The sequence below is a fragment of the Manduca sexta genome, chromosome 23 (assembly GCF_014839805.1).
Source record: "Manduca sexta isolate Smith_Timp_Sample1 chromosome 23, JHU_Msex_v1.0, whole genome shotgun sequence".
NCBI classification, from domain to species: domain Eukaryota; kingdom Metazoa; phylum Arthropoda; class Insecta; order Lepidoptera; family Sphingidae; genus Manduca; species Manduca sexta.
Window position 1 is genome coordinate 3,078,353 of NC_051137.1, and position 18,777 is coordinate 3,097,129.

Below are 18,777 nucleotides of genomic sequence, written 5' to 3' on the forward strand. Positions count from 1 at the left end.
ACATGAGTTGCCTGGGATCGGAATCCTCCAAATAGGGTTGGCGACAGGCATAAGGCCGGCCATAAAAACTAAGCTGGATCTATTCTACAATATGTGTTGACGCCATATTGGAGTGAGATAATGGTAGGTGGAAATAAAGATTAGGTAATCCATTTAATAGAATAAGTCGTAAGTCAGAAAAACATATACACAAAAGGTCAGGTAACATATGTATGCTCCGTGAAAAAACTAATATTCCGCCATAATATGTTAAAAGTTTTATTGGAGTTTCGTCTTATCAGATATTTTAGGACCTATCAACTGATAAGCGTCTGCTTATGAGGGCGATTAAAGCTAGGTGAAAAGACCGTCCACTAATCGCTTATAGCAATAACCAGTAGGTACTGCAATATTGAACTTAATCAGGCACATAGGTACTTTCTACCTTACATTATTGCAGTCCATACTTAACCTCAAAATAACCGCGCTATAAAAATTCTGATCACTCCGAACTCCCATCGAATATCTAATTGTTTTCAATTTGTATAAAAATTAAGATATATTCCCCATAGTTTTGTGAAGGTTTTGTACAGACGCAAGCGTAGCCCAACTCTCATACAAAAATGGGCATTCTCCTTTACATTTACGCATCTCGAAATAAAAAGGAATGTAAATAATGAACCATATTTTCACATTTTACTGTACATTGAATTGTTAAACATTTGCACTATCAAGGTCATGCTGGCCCACGCTGCGTGTGCGCAGTATTTTTCTGACACGTGTACTTGTCGCCCACTGGCGCCCACGGAAGCAGATGAGTTACTCAAAAGGCTTTAGGAATGTAACATTTAGTAACAAATCGAATATAATCCAAACTATAAAACATTTTACACATTTAAAAACATATTATATTTTTACGTCTACATTTGCTAGCACGCACGAGGCCAGCGTGGTGGACTAAGGCCCAAACCCTATTAATAGTAGAAAAAACCTTCGTCCAGTAGTGGGACTATTATTAAGCATTACTTATTTATTCAATTGAATGCTCTACAGAACAAGTATGTATTTATTGTATTTTTTTGCGAACATACTATTGTTTTGATTACATAAACTTAAGTGTCCCTCTAAGATAAATATGGTAAAACGATTGCATATAACCCAACAGAAACAAAACTGCTTTCTAAAAATCAATTATATTTAGTAAGGGGGCCTTATTTCGTTTACGGGGGTGTAACTGTCTTTTTGTACTTACAGGCGTTCTATTCAAAGGAAAGCTTTGATAGTGTAAAAAATTCCCATATTCAAAAGGTCCATAATTGTAAAAAGATCGATTTTTTTTATTGCTTTGACGGTCGTGACGAGTTTGCCGTTCGTCTCATGGTAAACGATACGACAGCTCATAAACAGTAGAAACACCATCCAACACCTCGAATTATAAAGTATTGTTTGGTATTCTACTGTGCTCGCCATCTTGAGACATGAGATGTTAATCTTATTATATCCAGTAGTTACACTGGCTACAATGTTCTTCAAACCGGAACACAACAGCGACCACGCACTGCTACTTGGCAGAAATAGACATTGCGGTGGTACCTACCCAGGCGGACTCTCACATATGAGAGACATACCAGTAATTTGCCCCCATAGACGAAAGTCGCGACATAGTTTATTGTACACCGAAAATATAAAAGAAGGAGACAAATTTGTATACAGACGGTGAAAATGATTACATTGGTATTACAAATGGCGGTCTTATCGCTCGAGGCGATCTCTACCAGACAACCATTGGAGATGATAATAATAGTCGAAAGGGCAGTTTAGGGCGTACGTAAAAAAGATAAAAAAAAACTATAACTATACTGCCAATTGAGAATGTTTTAACCAAAAATATCTAAATCGTAGCCCTCTGGCTTTATTCAACAGCTCCATCACAGCCAAATCGTAGCTTCCAAATACGTACTGAACACGGAATCAAAAACCCGGAACACAATAAGTAATTTGACCTGTGTGCGTAAACCGGTATCCCTATCCGGGTCAAGGATTGCTCACAAAGCTCCTGCAGCCCCACACGGAACTGACATATTATTATTGAGGGACCGTATCTCAAGTCCTCATGGGGTTTTTTTGCATTATTATTTTGGACATTTAATTGGAGTGTGTGAAGAAGATTTTTTAGAAAGAAAGATTATTGGTTCAATTATTAAATAATCATTATATATTCTGTTTTTTTAATTATGCAATTCATTTTTTATCATGAAGGAAAGTAATAGAGATTAGGGACATCACAAACATAATTGAGAATAATCATTATGATATTATAATTTATTAAATTCGGTGTTGTGTTTGTGCAACAAAATATTTCGCCTATAATTTATTTATTATGATTTAATATTTGCTTACGCTTTTAAAGCTAATTAAACAAGCGACATGATTTTTCGAAACAATTTAACTTCGTTCAAAACACATAGAGAACTATTTTTAAAATACATCGCTTGAGTTGTAATCACAACAGTACAGATTCTACTTGTAAGAACAAGGGAACAACTCGATAGTTGTAAGCCTTACAACTATCGAGTTGTTCCCTTGTTCTAACCTGTAGAATCTTCAACCAAGAAAAGTCTGTACTCGTGTTTGTTATAAGTCTTATTTCAAATGTATCATTTGTACATTTTGTTTTTTATTTGCTTTTACGTGATACTTGAAAGAAGTCCTCCTAGCCGAATTTCGGTCACGGTAGCCAATCTTAACGGAGATCAGCCACGCAGGAGATATAGTGAACAAGTGTGTGCGCAATAAACAGGTTTCTGTTCTTTCACTCTGATAGTCCGGTGAAACGGCAATCCGACATGATTATCATGCGCAGGATCAACGGATTTACGTGCTTGCTGACACAGGGGTAATTGATTGATATTTATATATCTAATAGGTCAGAGATCATGTGCAGGACCATTGGCTGCACGTGCTTTCAGAGGCACGGGGGTAATTGATTGATATTTAACTAACCGGTTGCAGTAAGCCAGAAGTTTTATTAAACTAGACAACCTAATAAATCATAAATCCATTACGGTTTTACGCAAAGACAAATTAAATGTGTTGTTAATAAGGTCGAATTCCGACAATTAAAAGGTAACGAATAGACCTTAACATAAGTACACTAATTGCCCTTTTTATGTAACCACGAAAGTTGTCATCCATGTATCAAATACGGATAATAAAACCGGTCAAGTGTGACTTAGGCTCGCGTGGTGAGGGTTCTGTACCCTAATATTTTATTTTGTTTTTTGTAAAATTTTATAAATATATAATATAGAATGTCGCAATGAGGGTGACATGTTCTTGTTGAACCAAACCCTGTATAAATAAATAAAGAAAAAAAAACATAATAATATGAGCTCTGTATTATATCCCACCTGACTGGTAGATACGAGTCTTCTCTACTTCTTGTCTTCTCTGAGAGTGTTTGGGTTTTAGTCCACGGCGGTTGCCTAGTGCAGGTCAGCAAACTTCACATACCTTCGAATTTTTAACGGAGGATTGCCATTGTTAAATTTATTTCATCACAAATTTTACCATTATTTTAATATCCACTAGCGACCCGCCCCGGCTTCGCACGGGTGCAATGCTTATACTAAATACACTACAGGAAACTGTGAACGTTGTATATAAAAACATTGCGGCCCGTTCTGGCTTCGCACGGGTATAACATAACAAAATAACAGTATTTCTCCACTATTTAATGGATGTTATTACACATATAAACCTTCCTCTTGAATCACTTTATCTATTAAAAAAACCGCATCAAAATCCGTTGCGTAGTTTTAAAGATTTTATTAAGCATACAAAAGGACATAGGGACAAAGAAAGCGACTGTTTTATACTGTGTAGTGATGACGGTTAAAGACGAAGCGTTTTACAAGTTAGAGAGAAAAAAAGACAGTCTGAGAACGGATTGAAAGAAGAGTTCTGTACCGGAGATGAGACGACCAACGTATCAAATAGTGGAACCTCTTCCCACTCTTCCCGACACCCTAATCCTTAAAAATACAAACACGTAAATTTTTGTAAAATTTTGTGAAAATATATATTAACCTTTGAAAAATCATATTAAAAATACAGTTCTTCACATATAGAGAACTCTAAAAAATGATTGATCAAGTTTCTGTACGTAATTTTATAGCTTTCGGTTTAAATGGCATTTTATTTCCATTAACGTTTCCTGTCGGTATAGTTTCATGATTTCAAAATGCAATGTTGCCTGGAGCCTTCGCCCTCGAGATTTATTCGAATCTGTCGCCATAAATCTGAGGTTTAGTGGTCTAGTATTGCGTCCGAGATTGTTTCAATTTATACAGTTCAATGATGATGAAAAAATATACCAGTATCAAAAATTAGGCCGGCATAATTGTGTCAACTGGCAAGGGATAATATTCTCTCATCAGTTGATAATTTGGATTCTACCCTGCTTAGCACCAGGTATATGAGAGTCATCTTGCCCGCATAATACTGCGTTCGTCGTCTGAGACATTCGGAGATGCCTTAAATCGGAGTTTGATTTTAATATTCTCAAACACGATTATGCTCGCAAAACATCGCTTAGCGGTAAAAATAGACATTTGTACATCTGGGAAATCGAATACCTAATAATAAATATAACGGAAATTCCTAATTCAGTACCAGTACCCATGAGTCAAATTGTGAACTAAATAACCGCTTTACATAGTAAATAGATTGCACCTAATAGGATAACGGTTAACACGTATATAGTGACTGCCTGGGTGGCGTAGTTGTAAGTGTACACGGTACAAGTACGACTGCCGCGCTGACGTCCTGGGTTCGAATCCCGGGTCGGGCCAAAAATAATTGTGACTGGGTTTTTCCATCTTTAAAATTACTCAGTCGCAGCTCGGAGTCAAGAAGTTGGCGGGGTGATACCCCGTGCCTCGGAAAGCACGTAAAGCCGTTGGTCCTGTGCCTAATCTCTCTCCGGTCATGTCGGATTGCCGTCTCACCGAACTATGAGAGTGAAGGAACAGAGAGTGCACCTGTGTATTGCGCACACACTTGTGCACTATAATATCTCCTGCGTACCTGGCTGATCTCCGTTGAGATTGGCCGCCGTGGCCGAAATTCGGTAGGAGGGATTCATTCAGTGAAAAACCCACCTTAGTGAATTATCTTGACGAGCCGCGTGAAGGGTTCAATCTGCCCAGTTAAAAGACGTAGTCGTTCAATGTTATACTTAGACGATTATTTACATCAAGACTTTATTTTTCTTCAGGAGCAACGAGGAATTTTTCGTTAGTAGAGTCTCTGGGAACTATGTCAAAATATAGCCGACGTTAAGGCAGTGTAGGTCTCTACCATTGTTTTGGGGTCGAATCGAAAATTTCAGGTGTTACAGCACAGTCATCAAAATGTCCCATACTCACTAATTTACTATTATATCAAATGTAGAGTCATAAATACATTATTTAAATACATTAATATCAACATTATTTTTATGCAATATATTTCACGCAAATATTATTAGCGACAGTAGTCCTTGATCGCTATATTGCTATAAGGCGATTAACATCCGACTTATCGATGAATTGGGCAAGTTTAATTAAGCCGGAGGTATGCGCGGGCGCATGCATTGCAACTTTCTATTTTGACGGCGCGGCCGCGTCGCGCTTTTGTCGGAAAAGCGATGCATAGAAAGTTTTTTATTTGCATTACCAAGTACAATGGTTTAGCTCCTTGAATTTCTTATTACGTGAACACGCATTGTTAACGTGTCGTTTGGGTTTGATTTAGAGTATTTAGCACGAGATATATGTGAAATTTCAAATATTTAGTATTCGTAGATAATAATATTTAGATATTTAGTTGACTCTACATATTATTTTTGATAGGTCAGCTGTATATACGTTTATTTTTATATTTAATTTCACAAAGAGAAAACTAAGTCATAAATAAAAATTCATAAAAATAGTTTTAAAAAGAAAATGTAGATGGCTCTATATTTCGTGAACTGCATTTTTCATTGAGCGTAGTTTTACAATCCTTATCAGTGTTATCATAATTGCGTCAACAATTAATTGTTTGCGAACCGTCTACAAACGGTAATTAATTCATATGGAGCTTTAGTGCATCAATCCTATTTTTTTCGTATTTTGTCTGTGCGATAAATGAATGTACCTACAGATATACTTTATGATAACAATACTTATTCACTATTAATATATACTGCCCTGTCAGGTTCTAATCAGAGGTTTTAGAAACGATATAGAGTTGATATTTGTTATTTCATATCCTCGTGTTCGATTAGTTTCAGCTCTGGAGTAGATAAATTTTCAAAAGTGCTTTTAATACTCATCTTTAATGCGTAACGAAATTCGATGCAAAAAAGTCTATAATATTATCGATTTAAGTCATAATTTTGATTTACACATCTTTGAATATAAAATGTTGGTATACAAACAATTCAACCACTAGTTTCATCCAGATAACTCGAAAGGGAATTCACTGAACCCGTATATTTCTAAGTTTCGAAACAGCTTACGCAATCGTACACTAAATCTATGAGCATACGGCGCGACCGTCATCCGAGCCGCGCCTAGCGATGCGTCTTTAGACCCTTGTTACAGTGGAAACTATCTAATATGTGATAGAGAATATAAATCTCTCTTAATAAAATAATGACCTATTCCAAAATTGTTAATTTGTGGGTATCGTCAAAGAAACGAATTTGTGTATGCGACCGTTGTTTTTTAGTTGCTATAAAATTTAATTTATATACGATAGGCCAAAAATGAAACATATGGCATGAAAAAAAGAAACATTGCAATTGATAATCGAGTTCTCTGCGAGATAGTTGTACGCAGAACCGGTACTAAATTGGATTCATGATATCCAGATTGAAAATAATAATATTAGAAAAAATTATCTTTTAAAACTTACTCATTAAAATAATAATTTATGATTTAATTTTATGAGTGATTTATAAAATTCATGTTAGTTTTATGAATTGATTATTCTTCACATAGTTTAATATAAGCAACTATTACACTCATAGTTATAACTACGAAGTATTCACAAACAACGCTATAACTCCGACAACGCCTTTAACTGCAGCCGAAATTTAAGAATCTTTTGTTTCTTTCACTCCCTTTATTTTTAAAGCGACGGAGATATACTTTTACTGCTTCTAGTACGCATGACGAGTACGCAACTTGCATTTCCAACCTCATTCAATTTACGACAGAAAATGTAACCGGCGAAGTACTAGCGGCTTTAACAGTGTAAGACTTAGTGAAATTAATGGAACTTTCTTCAGTTGACGGGTTATAACTCTCATACAACAAATTTGAAGAAAAAAAAAAAAATTGCCTGTAGTTATTGTTCATGTTTTATTTCATTTTACGAAGAGATAAACAATATGACTAAATATTCATGCATCCCAATAATTCAAAACAAATCACTCTAATATCACATTTTATTATACCAATTATATTAAATACAACGTACAATCATAACTCAATTTTTTTTAAACTGGTATCGTAAAACAACGCGAGACTAGTAAAACAAGCAAAATTATTAACTTTCACTGCACCACACCTATTCCCTCTCAAGAGGGCAGGGGAGAGAGGGGAAAGAAGTGCAACGCCTTCAAACGATGGCTGTGTCCCGAGCACCGTTATAACAGAGAAAAAAATAAAGGAAAACGTTGCATTCTGCCTAACGTCGGTAATAGCTTTAGTATTTGATATGTCGTTTATCTTTATGATTGTGATAATTTTGATTAAATTTTATTTACAAATGATACTGTAGCTGTTTTTTTTCTGTTCAACCATAGATGTAATGTAACATTTTTTTTATTTTAAATGTAGGTTAGAATAAACATTATGAAAACACGATTTTAAATTAAGAATTGATAACTGTAAAATCTAGATTCTGGAAAAATTATAAAAGATAGGTTCATAACGCCTTCCCATTATATTTAGATCATATTGACGATTGAACGGCAATTTTACTTAAACGACATTTTTTTTCGAAAAAATTTTACTATATTTAAACATAGACAAAAGTGCTGATTTTTAATTAGTATAAAACTTAGTGTAGCTAAAAAATTTCGCTTAAGTAAATTAGCCTTCCCGTCGATATAAAAAGGAAAATATATTTTTTAAGATGCTCATTTTATTTGCATCACCTTCCGCGTACTCTGTATGCCATTGTCACTTTGGCAATGACAACTATGTGTGTCAGTATGCATAATGCGAAGACGCTAAAAAAAGAAATTTGTGCGCTCTAACCGCTCGTGGACATTTGACCTCAGAAGGCTGTTTTTGCTTCCGTTGGGTAATATGTTAGTTAATTGTTTTGTAAATCATATAAGGATTGTGCAATATTTAGTATCATGCGCGGTTGTCCCTTAAATAATGTTTTTTTGTAATAACAGAGCCAAAAAAGAAAACAATTGTTACTATGAAATAATTAAATATAATCAGCATTACGTATTTTGTATTAACGTAATTCCGAATAGACCCTCTTGAAATTGTTTGGGTAAAGTCGCTCAAGTACCATCTTGAGATGCAAGCCCAGTTTTTAGGCTCAATAGTAATAGCCTTAACAGCATTTAAAAAATGAGTTCCCACCTTGTCTAGAATAACATTAGTTAACATTCTTTTTATTTGACCTTCGCCGCTATTGATTATCGCACTTCTCGGGTTCATTTATGCCTACAATTCCTCCTGGCCTACTTTTCCTAACATTGCAAATCTTAAATCTATTTATCAGTCTCCAACAGCCTCTCAATCCGCAGCGTCAATAAATAAATTGGACGTAATGATGCATCGTGCAAACAAAGGAAATGAACACTTGGCTCGTAGGTATCTATTATACTTTCCTATAATCTATGACACCGCTGCAGAGTGACCGCTGCGGCTTTGCGCAACTCGGTGCAACCGCCCCCGGCCCGCGCGTCCCCGCTCTCCCCTCTAACCGACTCTAGTACGCTTGCGCGTGTACTGCATGCCGGAACCGGGCCGCAGCCGAAATTCCGAACCGTCCAGCCTATCGAGGCCTACCCACCTTCCCCCGACCAATGGGTTTCCACCGATATATGGGAACAATAATAGAGTCATAGCGGTTCACAGTGAAATGGTTGTCTATACGTGCACGCATGCAAATATACAGTTAGGCTGTAACGGCGTAGAGGATGGGAATTGAATCGATATCGTATTGAATCTCGCTGCACTGGATGCGCGTCGGTCGTATTCGGGAATGAAGCGCGGTGAAATGTACTTTAGAAATATGCGTACTGTGAAATTCAATGGAAAGAGGAAGTAAGTGTGAATGTTAGTGTTGCCCGCAGTGTTTAGAATTTGTTTTGTAGAACTACCTCCTTTTTTCGACCTCCGTAGACGTTCCTGATTTTTTTCTTCTGTATAAGTTGGAGTAGCTGAAGGACCACTTGTAGAATCCTTAGATTGCAATGTATTCATAAAAGATGTGAATGTTTGTGTGGGGTTCTTGCCAACACTGAATTTATTATTTCCGCATTGATGTCGTAGAAGCTATTGTGTCGTTTTTGTATGTCATTATATTGTTTTACGTGTTTCCGATTTTTATTTTCCTTCATTTTTTAATAATAGTTATAAAGAGTAAAAGTTAAATAATTTCTTCATTTTGTATCATCGACTTCATTAAAAATAAATAAATAGTGAAATATTAATTTAAATACACATTAATAACAATAATCTAATTGTAAAATGAATAATCTAAAAACATAAACGTGAAAACAAAAAAAAAAATGGCGGCAAATTCTAAATTCAAAAATATTAAAATACATTATAAAACTAAGACCTACCAGAAGAAATAAAATAACACAAAACCGCATAATCGTCGTAAAAACCAAGTAAATTGAAGACCAATTAACGAATTAAATATCATGGCAGGCTGGTACGTGGAAACAGGTTAATGGGTCAATCGATATTGGTTGAAAGGTGAACATGGCCCGGCTCGGGAAGTGCAGTTCGGAGTGCGTGAATTTCACCCGACAATTTATTGGTTCTTTGTTTGAAAATCTTAGATTAATACTTTCTATTTCGTGTATATTTAATTTAAATTGTATCTGCATTTTGTTTTTTTTAATGATTTTGAAATTGTATAATTATTTCCAACGTCTTTTTTTTAATTTACTTGCCTTGTCTTCTACGGAGTACTATTATTTCTTTGGTGTGAAGATCTGTGACATATTACAACACCTCTACTGTATTTTAGATGCGTTTTGTATTGTCATGTCAAAAATATAAAGAGATTCAACTTTCACAACTGTTTCCATTACAAGTCGTTTCTTTTAATGTTAAAGTACATTATTGTACTTTAGTAAGTCTTAACACTTTATTATATTTTTATGAACTTTTTTTCTCTGTTAATTTACTCCTAAAGAGTTTGGTTTATGCATTGTAGCATTATTCCTATTTTAGATAAGAAGACATTCTAATTTTAAAAGCCATTTGATTACCTACATGAAGAATTTATACATTATTTTATTTCATTACACAATGTTATTATTACAAATCAATAAAGCCGTTAAATATCCAATTCTAATTTGTATAAATAAGTCAGATTGACACATTTTAAATTAGATTCATGACCAATATTATAATTATCTACTATTACTTGTTTTATCGCATGTCAGTTTTTTTTTGTTCCACGGCCTTTGACATGGTAAGAAACGTTAGTACACATAACGTAATCTGTTGTGTTTCCATTTTCGATTATCTGTGGTATTTATCTCCAGAAGTATTTACCGAAAAATCCCAAATTTCATATCCCTAGATAAGACTCCATTTTTAAGATATATTTTAATTAGCTTCATAGTTGGTTTTATAAGTATGACAAATATAAATTTATTTCGAGCTGTGTTTTACTTTTAAATATTCTGTAGGCTCCAAATTATTGTAGGCTGAACGCGTCTAGATTTAGAAAGGCAGGTCACGGTCCAAGTCTTTTGATCGTACAAGGCGAGTATTGTGATTCAGCAATTGCTTTCGTTTTATTTAGTTGTACTAGGACATCATGAGTTACAAACAGTTTCGAAACAGTCTAAATTTTACAGACTTGCTTTGATCAATAATCAATTTCTTCTTACAACATAAAATCCTGTAACAAAGACATTTCCCCTACATTGTGGTGTCCACCGTGGGAACGGACGGCAGGCACATTACGTATTCAGTGGTCGGCCCGCATCGATCATGGATCGGCTGTTCACCCGACCTTGCCGGACCTTCCGCCCTACGGACCTACCCCTTGTACTATTGTGTTTTAAAATTAGAATTGATTTTAGTGGTTTAAAAAAGGAACGAAGTCTATTGAACTTTTGAATAAAGATAGATAAAAAAGAAGAAAAGAAATGACATCGGTGTAATTATATTTTTAAATTTGGTATCGATTTTATTTGAAAAAGGAACGAATATAGGTGTATAAAATTATAAACAGATTGTTGTGCAAAGATATATTAAGGTGGTAGCTCAAGGTCCATTTTCATACATTTTGTTTCGGCTTTAATCTGGGTAACTAAACAAGTATTGGCAAGTAAAGAATTTAAATTCACGTCTAGTTAGTGATTAGTTCTCGCAGTTGAAAGAAAAACGTAAAAATAATTAATAATCATGGATATTTCGGCCTTTAAAATTTAATATGACGAAATTTTCACGAAAGATACTATTCAAGATTTTAACTTCGGTCAGTCGGCACTTTCAATACGCCTCACTTCGCTTAACGTCGGGTGCTGTAAAGACACTTTGTCGAGCCACGATAAAAAAAAAGAAAGATTCAAGAGCTGGTCGTACCTGGTGACGCATTTACCTTCCGACTTACTTCCTCCGATGGCTGAGCGATCCAAAGTAAGTAAAGGCCTCCGGAATGAGAGTCCTTTAGCTCTCCCTATACTGCGCCAACTGTTGCCAGTTACTAGCTCGAAGTACTTAGCTTCTTGCTTCTGATTACACAAAAAATAACACTCGAAATATGAAATTCAAACTTTTTAAAAGTCGAAAAGTTTCAGCATATATTGTGTGTTAAAAATTCTAAACTTGAAATGAACTCGGTCTTATTTGCTATAAACTTTTCTAGTGATTTTGTCCGCGTGTCTCTCATTATGTATTTTAGGACGAACTGAAGATTATAATATACTGTTCAAGAAAAAGTCTATATGTGTTCAAATTTATCTTAACCTATGCAATTGAAAATTGATTTGCTGTATTTTCTTCTATCAAACATAACAAAAATTTTAAAATTAGAATGAAATAATAGTTGTCAGACGTAACTTGACCAGGGTATGTTGTTTGTTACAGGGCAGGTATACGAGGCGGCCCGGGCATGGACTCGCAGCAGCAGCAATACTGCCTCAAATGGAACAGCTTCGGCTCCAACCTGGCCAATTCGTTCGCGAACCTGTGGAACTCAGAGAGCCTCGCCGACGTCACTCTTTATTGCGAAGGTTAGTGTTCCTTTTTTGATTTTATTAACATTCAGCCAGTATCAATACGTATTTAGTTTTTAAATTAAAACTTATTTGTTATATTTTTTAAATTCAGCCAATAACAATGAAATTTTTTTTTGTTACTTTATTTTTATTTCCACTTTGTCTTTCAGCCAGAAGCATAGAACACATTTTTATTATTCTAAAAAATTTTACTTAAATTTAATAGCTCGTATGTAGTCTACTTTGATACTAGACTACATACGAGCAGAATTTGTTGAAGGCTTTTGAAAAAAATCAATGATCCACCAAATCCCATAAATCCATTTATACGAAACGCTTCACTCATGGCTATTCACATTTAAAAACTACAATAATTTTTTAAATAAACTAATATTCTATTTAAAAAATTGGTAAAACAGAATCAATGTTACTATCCGTTAGTTTTAACATTTTTGAATTTCGAATAGCCTATGCTTTTTTTATTGTTTTTTCGATTAGCACGAATTACCTTACTATCTATTTCAAATATTTACACACAGCAAGTATTTTTTTGTCCGTTTCATGGCCCTGAATGTTATCATTTATTATTATGTGCGTATTTATTATACGGAAATGCATTACAACAAACAATATAACGTGCGTGCGAGATTATCCAAATCTTTTAATGCCAAACATATTTTGAGCTTTATGATTATAATCTTTAGTATTCTATTTGACTACTATGTTCTCTCGATCGCCGATAATCGATATCACTTATCGATTCAAAACAATAATGCGTGCATATTTCCACGTGTTATTATCGTCATATTTTGATCTTAAATGAATAGTTACTTCCATATTGTAACGAAAACAAAAATATCCACGTATTTTATCTATTTGTAGAAATGTTTTTAAAGGAGATAACAACATTGTAATGCGTAGTGCATTTAGTTTGGTGGTAATGAATTTAAGGTCTAAAATCGAAAAAAACCCAATTCATTATTAGCGACATGTTACGTGATGATAATTTACATATATTTATATAAAACCAGTATCATAATCGATATCTTTAATATAACGTAATAAGAAAAATAGAGACGTCATAATATATACGTAAATATGTGTATAATTATGCAATCACTAACTAAAATTTATTAATTGTAATAGAATTAAAGAAGTTGAATTGAAATAAAGCTTCGTAATACATTGAAAGGATTTTATGGCGGTTTTTTATATTATAAAAAAATTTCCGTCATTTCGAAGACTGCAGCCTTCATAGTCACAGGGGGGCTGAGGTGTTGGTCTTCCGCGAAGTCAAAGATACAATACCTATATTTTATGATAGAATTTTTTTTTTTTTTTTGCTATTCACGTTCCGATTTATGCAGAATGATCTCACAGTATTTTGAAATCTGGTCTTTTGGATTCTAACTTTCGTACACGCATGTAACAAAATAACTTGTTTCATTCTGTTATCATTTAATAATAATAAAATAATACATTTTATCGATATTAGACGAAGCAAAACGAATGCGATTTTTAGATATAATCATGTGGTAGATGAGATTTCTGAATGCGGTAAATATAAGGGAATTCGTCCCCCCGTAACCATGAAGGCTGCAAAGTCTTTGAAACGTCAGGAAAATTATATAAAAAACTATAATAAAATCCGAATTATAATATAAAAAACACGATAAAATCCGAAAAATAGTTTTATATCGATTTTGAAATTTATCATTTTGGAGAATAAAAATCTTTGAAGGGGGCTTGGCTATACGATAAATGAAGATAGATAATAACACGAATAGTGTATCATAATTATAGATAACTAAGAAATTTTGGTGGTTTTTAATTTAGCTTTATACTTCAAATTAAACCTTCGTTCAGTTACTTTGATTCATAAAACACTGATGCAATGTTGTTAGTATCAGCAAAATTCAACTCTTTTTTTATACTTTAGCGTATTCTATTTTATACGTTGAGAGCCACGGTCCTCAATAATGAGGAACCGACTGGAGAGAGACTTGATACGTAATAAAAATAAATAATTAAAATAATTAGGAATTTCAATTTTGTATTACGAAAAATGAATATAAGATAAGGGCGTGGATTGTGTTTATATACACATATAAATTAAGATTACCCTACAATATAGCTTAAAATGTAACCGTTCATTGTCAATACAAATAAAAAAATATACAAAAATGTATGACCCGTACTCTTCGTGACGTAAGTTATACCATACGATGAGCCAGGGACTTTTAACTCTAGTATATCATAAATAAGCACCAATTTAGATGTATCTATTAGTAAATCAGTTTAAAAATAAAACGCTATAATTTATTACATTTATCTTTGATCGTGTGGAAATTTTCAGACGAAATTGATATTTTGACGATTAAAATGTATTTATCACGAAAGTTTTTTATAAAATTCTGAAAATAACCCCTTAATAGCATTTTATAACAAATTCTAGAAAACATAAAAATATGAATTCGAGAAATACGGTTATTTCTTAGAAATTTACTTTTAAAACTGTGTAGGCAATATAAAATTAGCATTTTTTAAAAATACTTCTAAAATAAACAAGCCTTTATTTCTACTACTAAAATTTAAAATCCTATACACCTAGATAGTTTTGTGACTTAATTAATTTGTAGTAGTCGTCTCTGCGGCGTAGGTTTCTCCTTTTTTCTCCACACCTTCCATACGCGTGCCCATCTTTGTTCAAACCTTAGCTTTGGTCTTTATTTTTCCTTTTGTATCTTGGTCTTCCTTCTTTTCCTTTGTTTTCTCGTGGTATCTACTCTGTTACACTTTATGTCCATCTACTATTTAGACGACACATGTGTTCAAAAATACTTATTGTTTTGGAATTCTAGCATTTTTCATTCATGTATGTTATATTTCCAAGTAAGCGCGATAACCTAGTTGGTTGTGGAACGGACTGCCGAGACGAATGTCCGCATGTTCAAATCCCAAAGGCACACACCTCTGACGTTTCTAAAACTTATATCTGTATTCTTTATGAATTATTGCTTGCTTTAACACTGAAGGAAAACATCGTGAGGAAACCTGCATACCTGAAAAATTCTCTATAGGAATTTCGAGGCTGCGTGAAGTCTACCAATCCGCACTAGGCCAGCGTGGTGGATTAAGGCCTAATACCTCTCAGTAGTAGAGGAGGCACATGCCCAACAGTGGGACAGAATATAATACAGGGCTGATGATGATGATGATATTTTAAGTCCAACAACCAGAGACACTGGGGTCAAAAAAATAAAAATCAACTCAGTGATAACCTTTTCAATCATGCTCATAGATTAAATTCGGAACAGGCCTACGATTGTTTTTTTTTATTTCGTGATTTATTGCGCAGCCTAAGTTATTTTTATAGGAAATTAAGTCGCTAATCAATTGAGTCACATTTTATCCTGTTTATTAAAATATGTATAAATGAAGACATTTTAGAAATATTTATCCACCATGATGACATGACAAGGATATAAATCAATGGAAAAAGAAACGAGTAAGTATCCAGGATAAAACGTAGTCTCTACCACTCACATAATATAGTGAACATTTTCAGAGTGTCAGTAAGGTAACGGAACCAATGAAGTTCCACCTAACTTTAAAATCTTCATAAAATCATTTCATAATAAGATATACAAAAAAACTATGACTGAATTGAAATTATTTATAAATTACTAATAAAAGAACTAATCTTAGTATGTTTATGCACTACAACCACAAAAAAAAATTGGACGTCCATATTTATAATTTACCTCTTTTACATACCCAATTTTTTTGGTAATTAAAGCCTATTTGTGTGTATACCTAACAATAATTTAACAAAATATCCTTTCCCCCAGAACGTGCCTGTATTATAAGAATTGTTTTTTAGTCTATTTCCACTTTATCAGCCTTCTGCAGGACTTTTCACGCATTGTTGATTTTCGGTTTTCAATCCGGAGGACTTCACGGACTGTTGGATTAGAATTGTTATAAAATATATTTATTTGTCGTTCGTTTTAGCAATTTTAGCTATACCTAGTGTATTAAATAAAATAATAAGGAAATTAATAAATAATTATGAATATTTGCACCAATTTAGAACTAACTACAGAAATGAATACCAATAAATATCTTAATAAAAAGTAATTTTACAAATGTTTTTAATCCGGCAAATGAGCAAGTAGGTATGGGTTTTTATTCTAAATGTGTTAAATTAATGATAGTATGTATATTATTTAATAATTAATAATTCAGCGGAATGATTATTCATTAGAACAAGGAATCTTGTTGAACAGCCTATTTTTTGTGTCTAAACGTGTAGGCTTACACTAAATACCGTTGATATTATTGTTTACAATATTATAGATAAAATTAAAATAAAAAAATATATTATCTTTGTCCCTTTAAATTATTTTCTTTTAGCAAATTTAACTATTTGATTATGATTTGGTATTATAACTTTACTAGGTTTTACTTTCAGCTTGTCACGTTAAATGTACGTCTATGGCGCTCAGCATAAATATGGCTTCTTATTCAAGAATTCTGCGAATTAGAACAGACATTCATAAAATTTGTGGTCTTAAAAAAATAAAAACAGATTTATCAGTACCAGTGATCTATTAAACTGAAAACATGAATTAAAAACATTATATATTATTGGGTTTTTCTGCTCAGTATCAGCCCGGAGGTTGGAATTTGTGCCCGATATGATAGGATCGCCCTCTGTTACATCATGGGACGGAATACACTTGGCGAAAAGTGTGTGTGCTAGTTGCGCCTCTGCATACCCCTTCGAGGATAAATGCGTGATGAGTGTGACATATTAATAGACAAAGAAAGGCGATGAAAAGTACGTGATACTTAAAGACACGTATTAGTATGCTCTCCGTTTTTCAATTCACACGGATTTATATTCAAGAATTCTACGTGATCACGTATACCTTGCAGATTTTAATAATTCGCGGCAGTTGAATGACCTGTGAAATGTGATCCAAATTGAGCCTGTTTCTATGATTTTGTAGATATAAAAAAATATATTTTGCATATTGGCGGTATAAACTTGTCATAAAAAATTACACGTGATTATCAGAGATACGAAGTGTTCTAAAGATGCAGAGATTTTTTGTTTAAAATTGATTATCTTCCGGATTACTAGTTCGATTCTGAAAAATATTATACTTAAATTACATTACTGCTGAGTTTTCAATGCTGTTTTATTCCTGTACTTATTTTCATTTCTACATCGTTCTTAAAAGACGTAAATGTATAAATGCATGTAAAATTATTACCGTTTTTTTACCTTAGTAGGAAAGAGCGAACGGTCCGCCTTGCTAAGCAGCATCCGCCGCTATCGACTTTGCTAAGAGGCACAGTCAATCCGATGTCTACCAATACATATATTCATAATATTATACTCAGTCCTCCGCCACGTCTGTCTGTGTGTACGCAATAAACTCAAAACTAAGGAACGTATTTCGATGAACTTTGGTGTGGAGATAGTTCGAGACTCTGGGAAGGACATAGGCTATTTTTTATCCTGGTAAAGTATGTAACGGGCCTTGTATCCCGAAAAATGCTTCACGCGGAAGCCTCGAGCAAAAGCCAATAAAAATATAAAATGTTTCCTGCATCGTAGGGGAACAATTTTAGAATCTATTATTTGTGGTCGAGAGTTTGATTTTGTTATTACTATCGCTAGGCCTAAAGTTTTGAATCAATATTTATTAGATAATTTATCGACGTATTACTTATACGTCACCTTTGATCTAAAATTATCTCTTATGAATCAAAAGTGTAACCGGAATTAGTTGTGGAGGTACAGTGGATTTTTATTGGACCAAAAATTGCTATAAATATGAAAATATCTAGCTTTTGCTCGCGGTTTCGCCCGTGTGAAGGAGTTTTGCGCGATACGTTTTTTTTCGACTTACTTGATATGTATCGTTATATTATGACCAAATTACACAAAAACATTATAAATCGTAGCCTATGTGTTATTCTGATGTATAACCAATATAACTGTAAAGTTTCATACAAATCCGTTCAGTAGTTTTTTAGTGAAAGACGAACAAACATACATAAATAAATGCATCCTCACAAACTTTCGAATTTATACTATAAGTAGGTTTAATAAGATGTCTTTTTGTTCCATAATTTAATTTCGAATTTAAAGGGAGACAATATATATATCGCATCATTCTTTGATGGCATAGCATAGTGGCCTCTTTGCACCTGATGGTAAGTGAAAAGATACTCAAAGACTTGTCGACCGGGAAAAGAAAAAGGTCAGAACATGCCTAATTTACTCACATTTCACTTATTAATAATAATAT

General features: G+C 33.6%; 1 protein-coding gene across 3 annotated transcripts in view; it reads left to right on the top strand.

The window, feature by feature from the left end:
- Window positions 1–18,777, top strand: part of LOC115443295 (zinc finger protein chinmo) — a 131,849-nt gene that overhangs the window by 79,753 nt on the left and 33,319 nt on the right. For all 3 annotated transcript variants that reach the window (XM_037441827.1, XM_030168660.2, XM_030168653.2), the window contains exon 2: window positions 12,321–12,466. In XM_037441827.1, coding sequence (XP_037297724.1) covers window positions 12,346–12,466 — 121 coding nt within the window. In that variant the 5' untranslated portion in view covers window positions 12,321–12,345. The remainder of the gene's footprint in view (window positions 1–12,320; window positions 12,467–18,777) is intronic.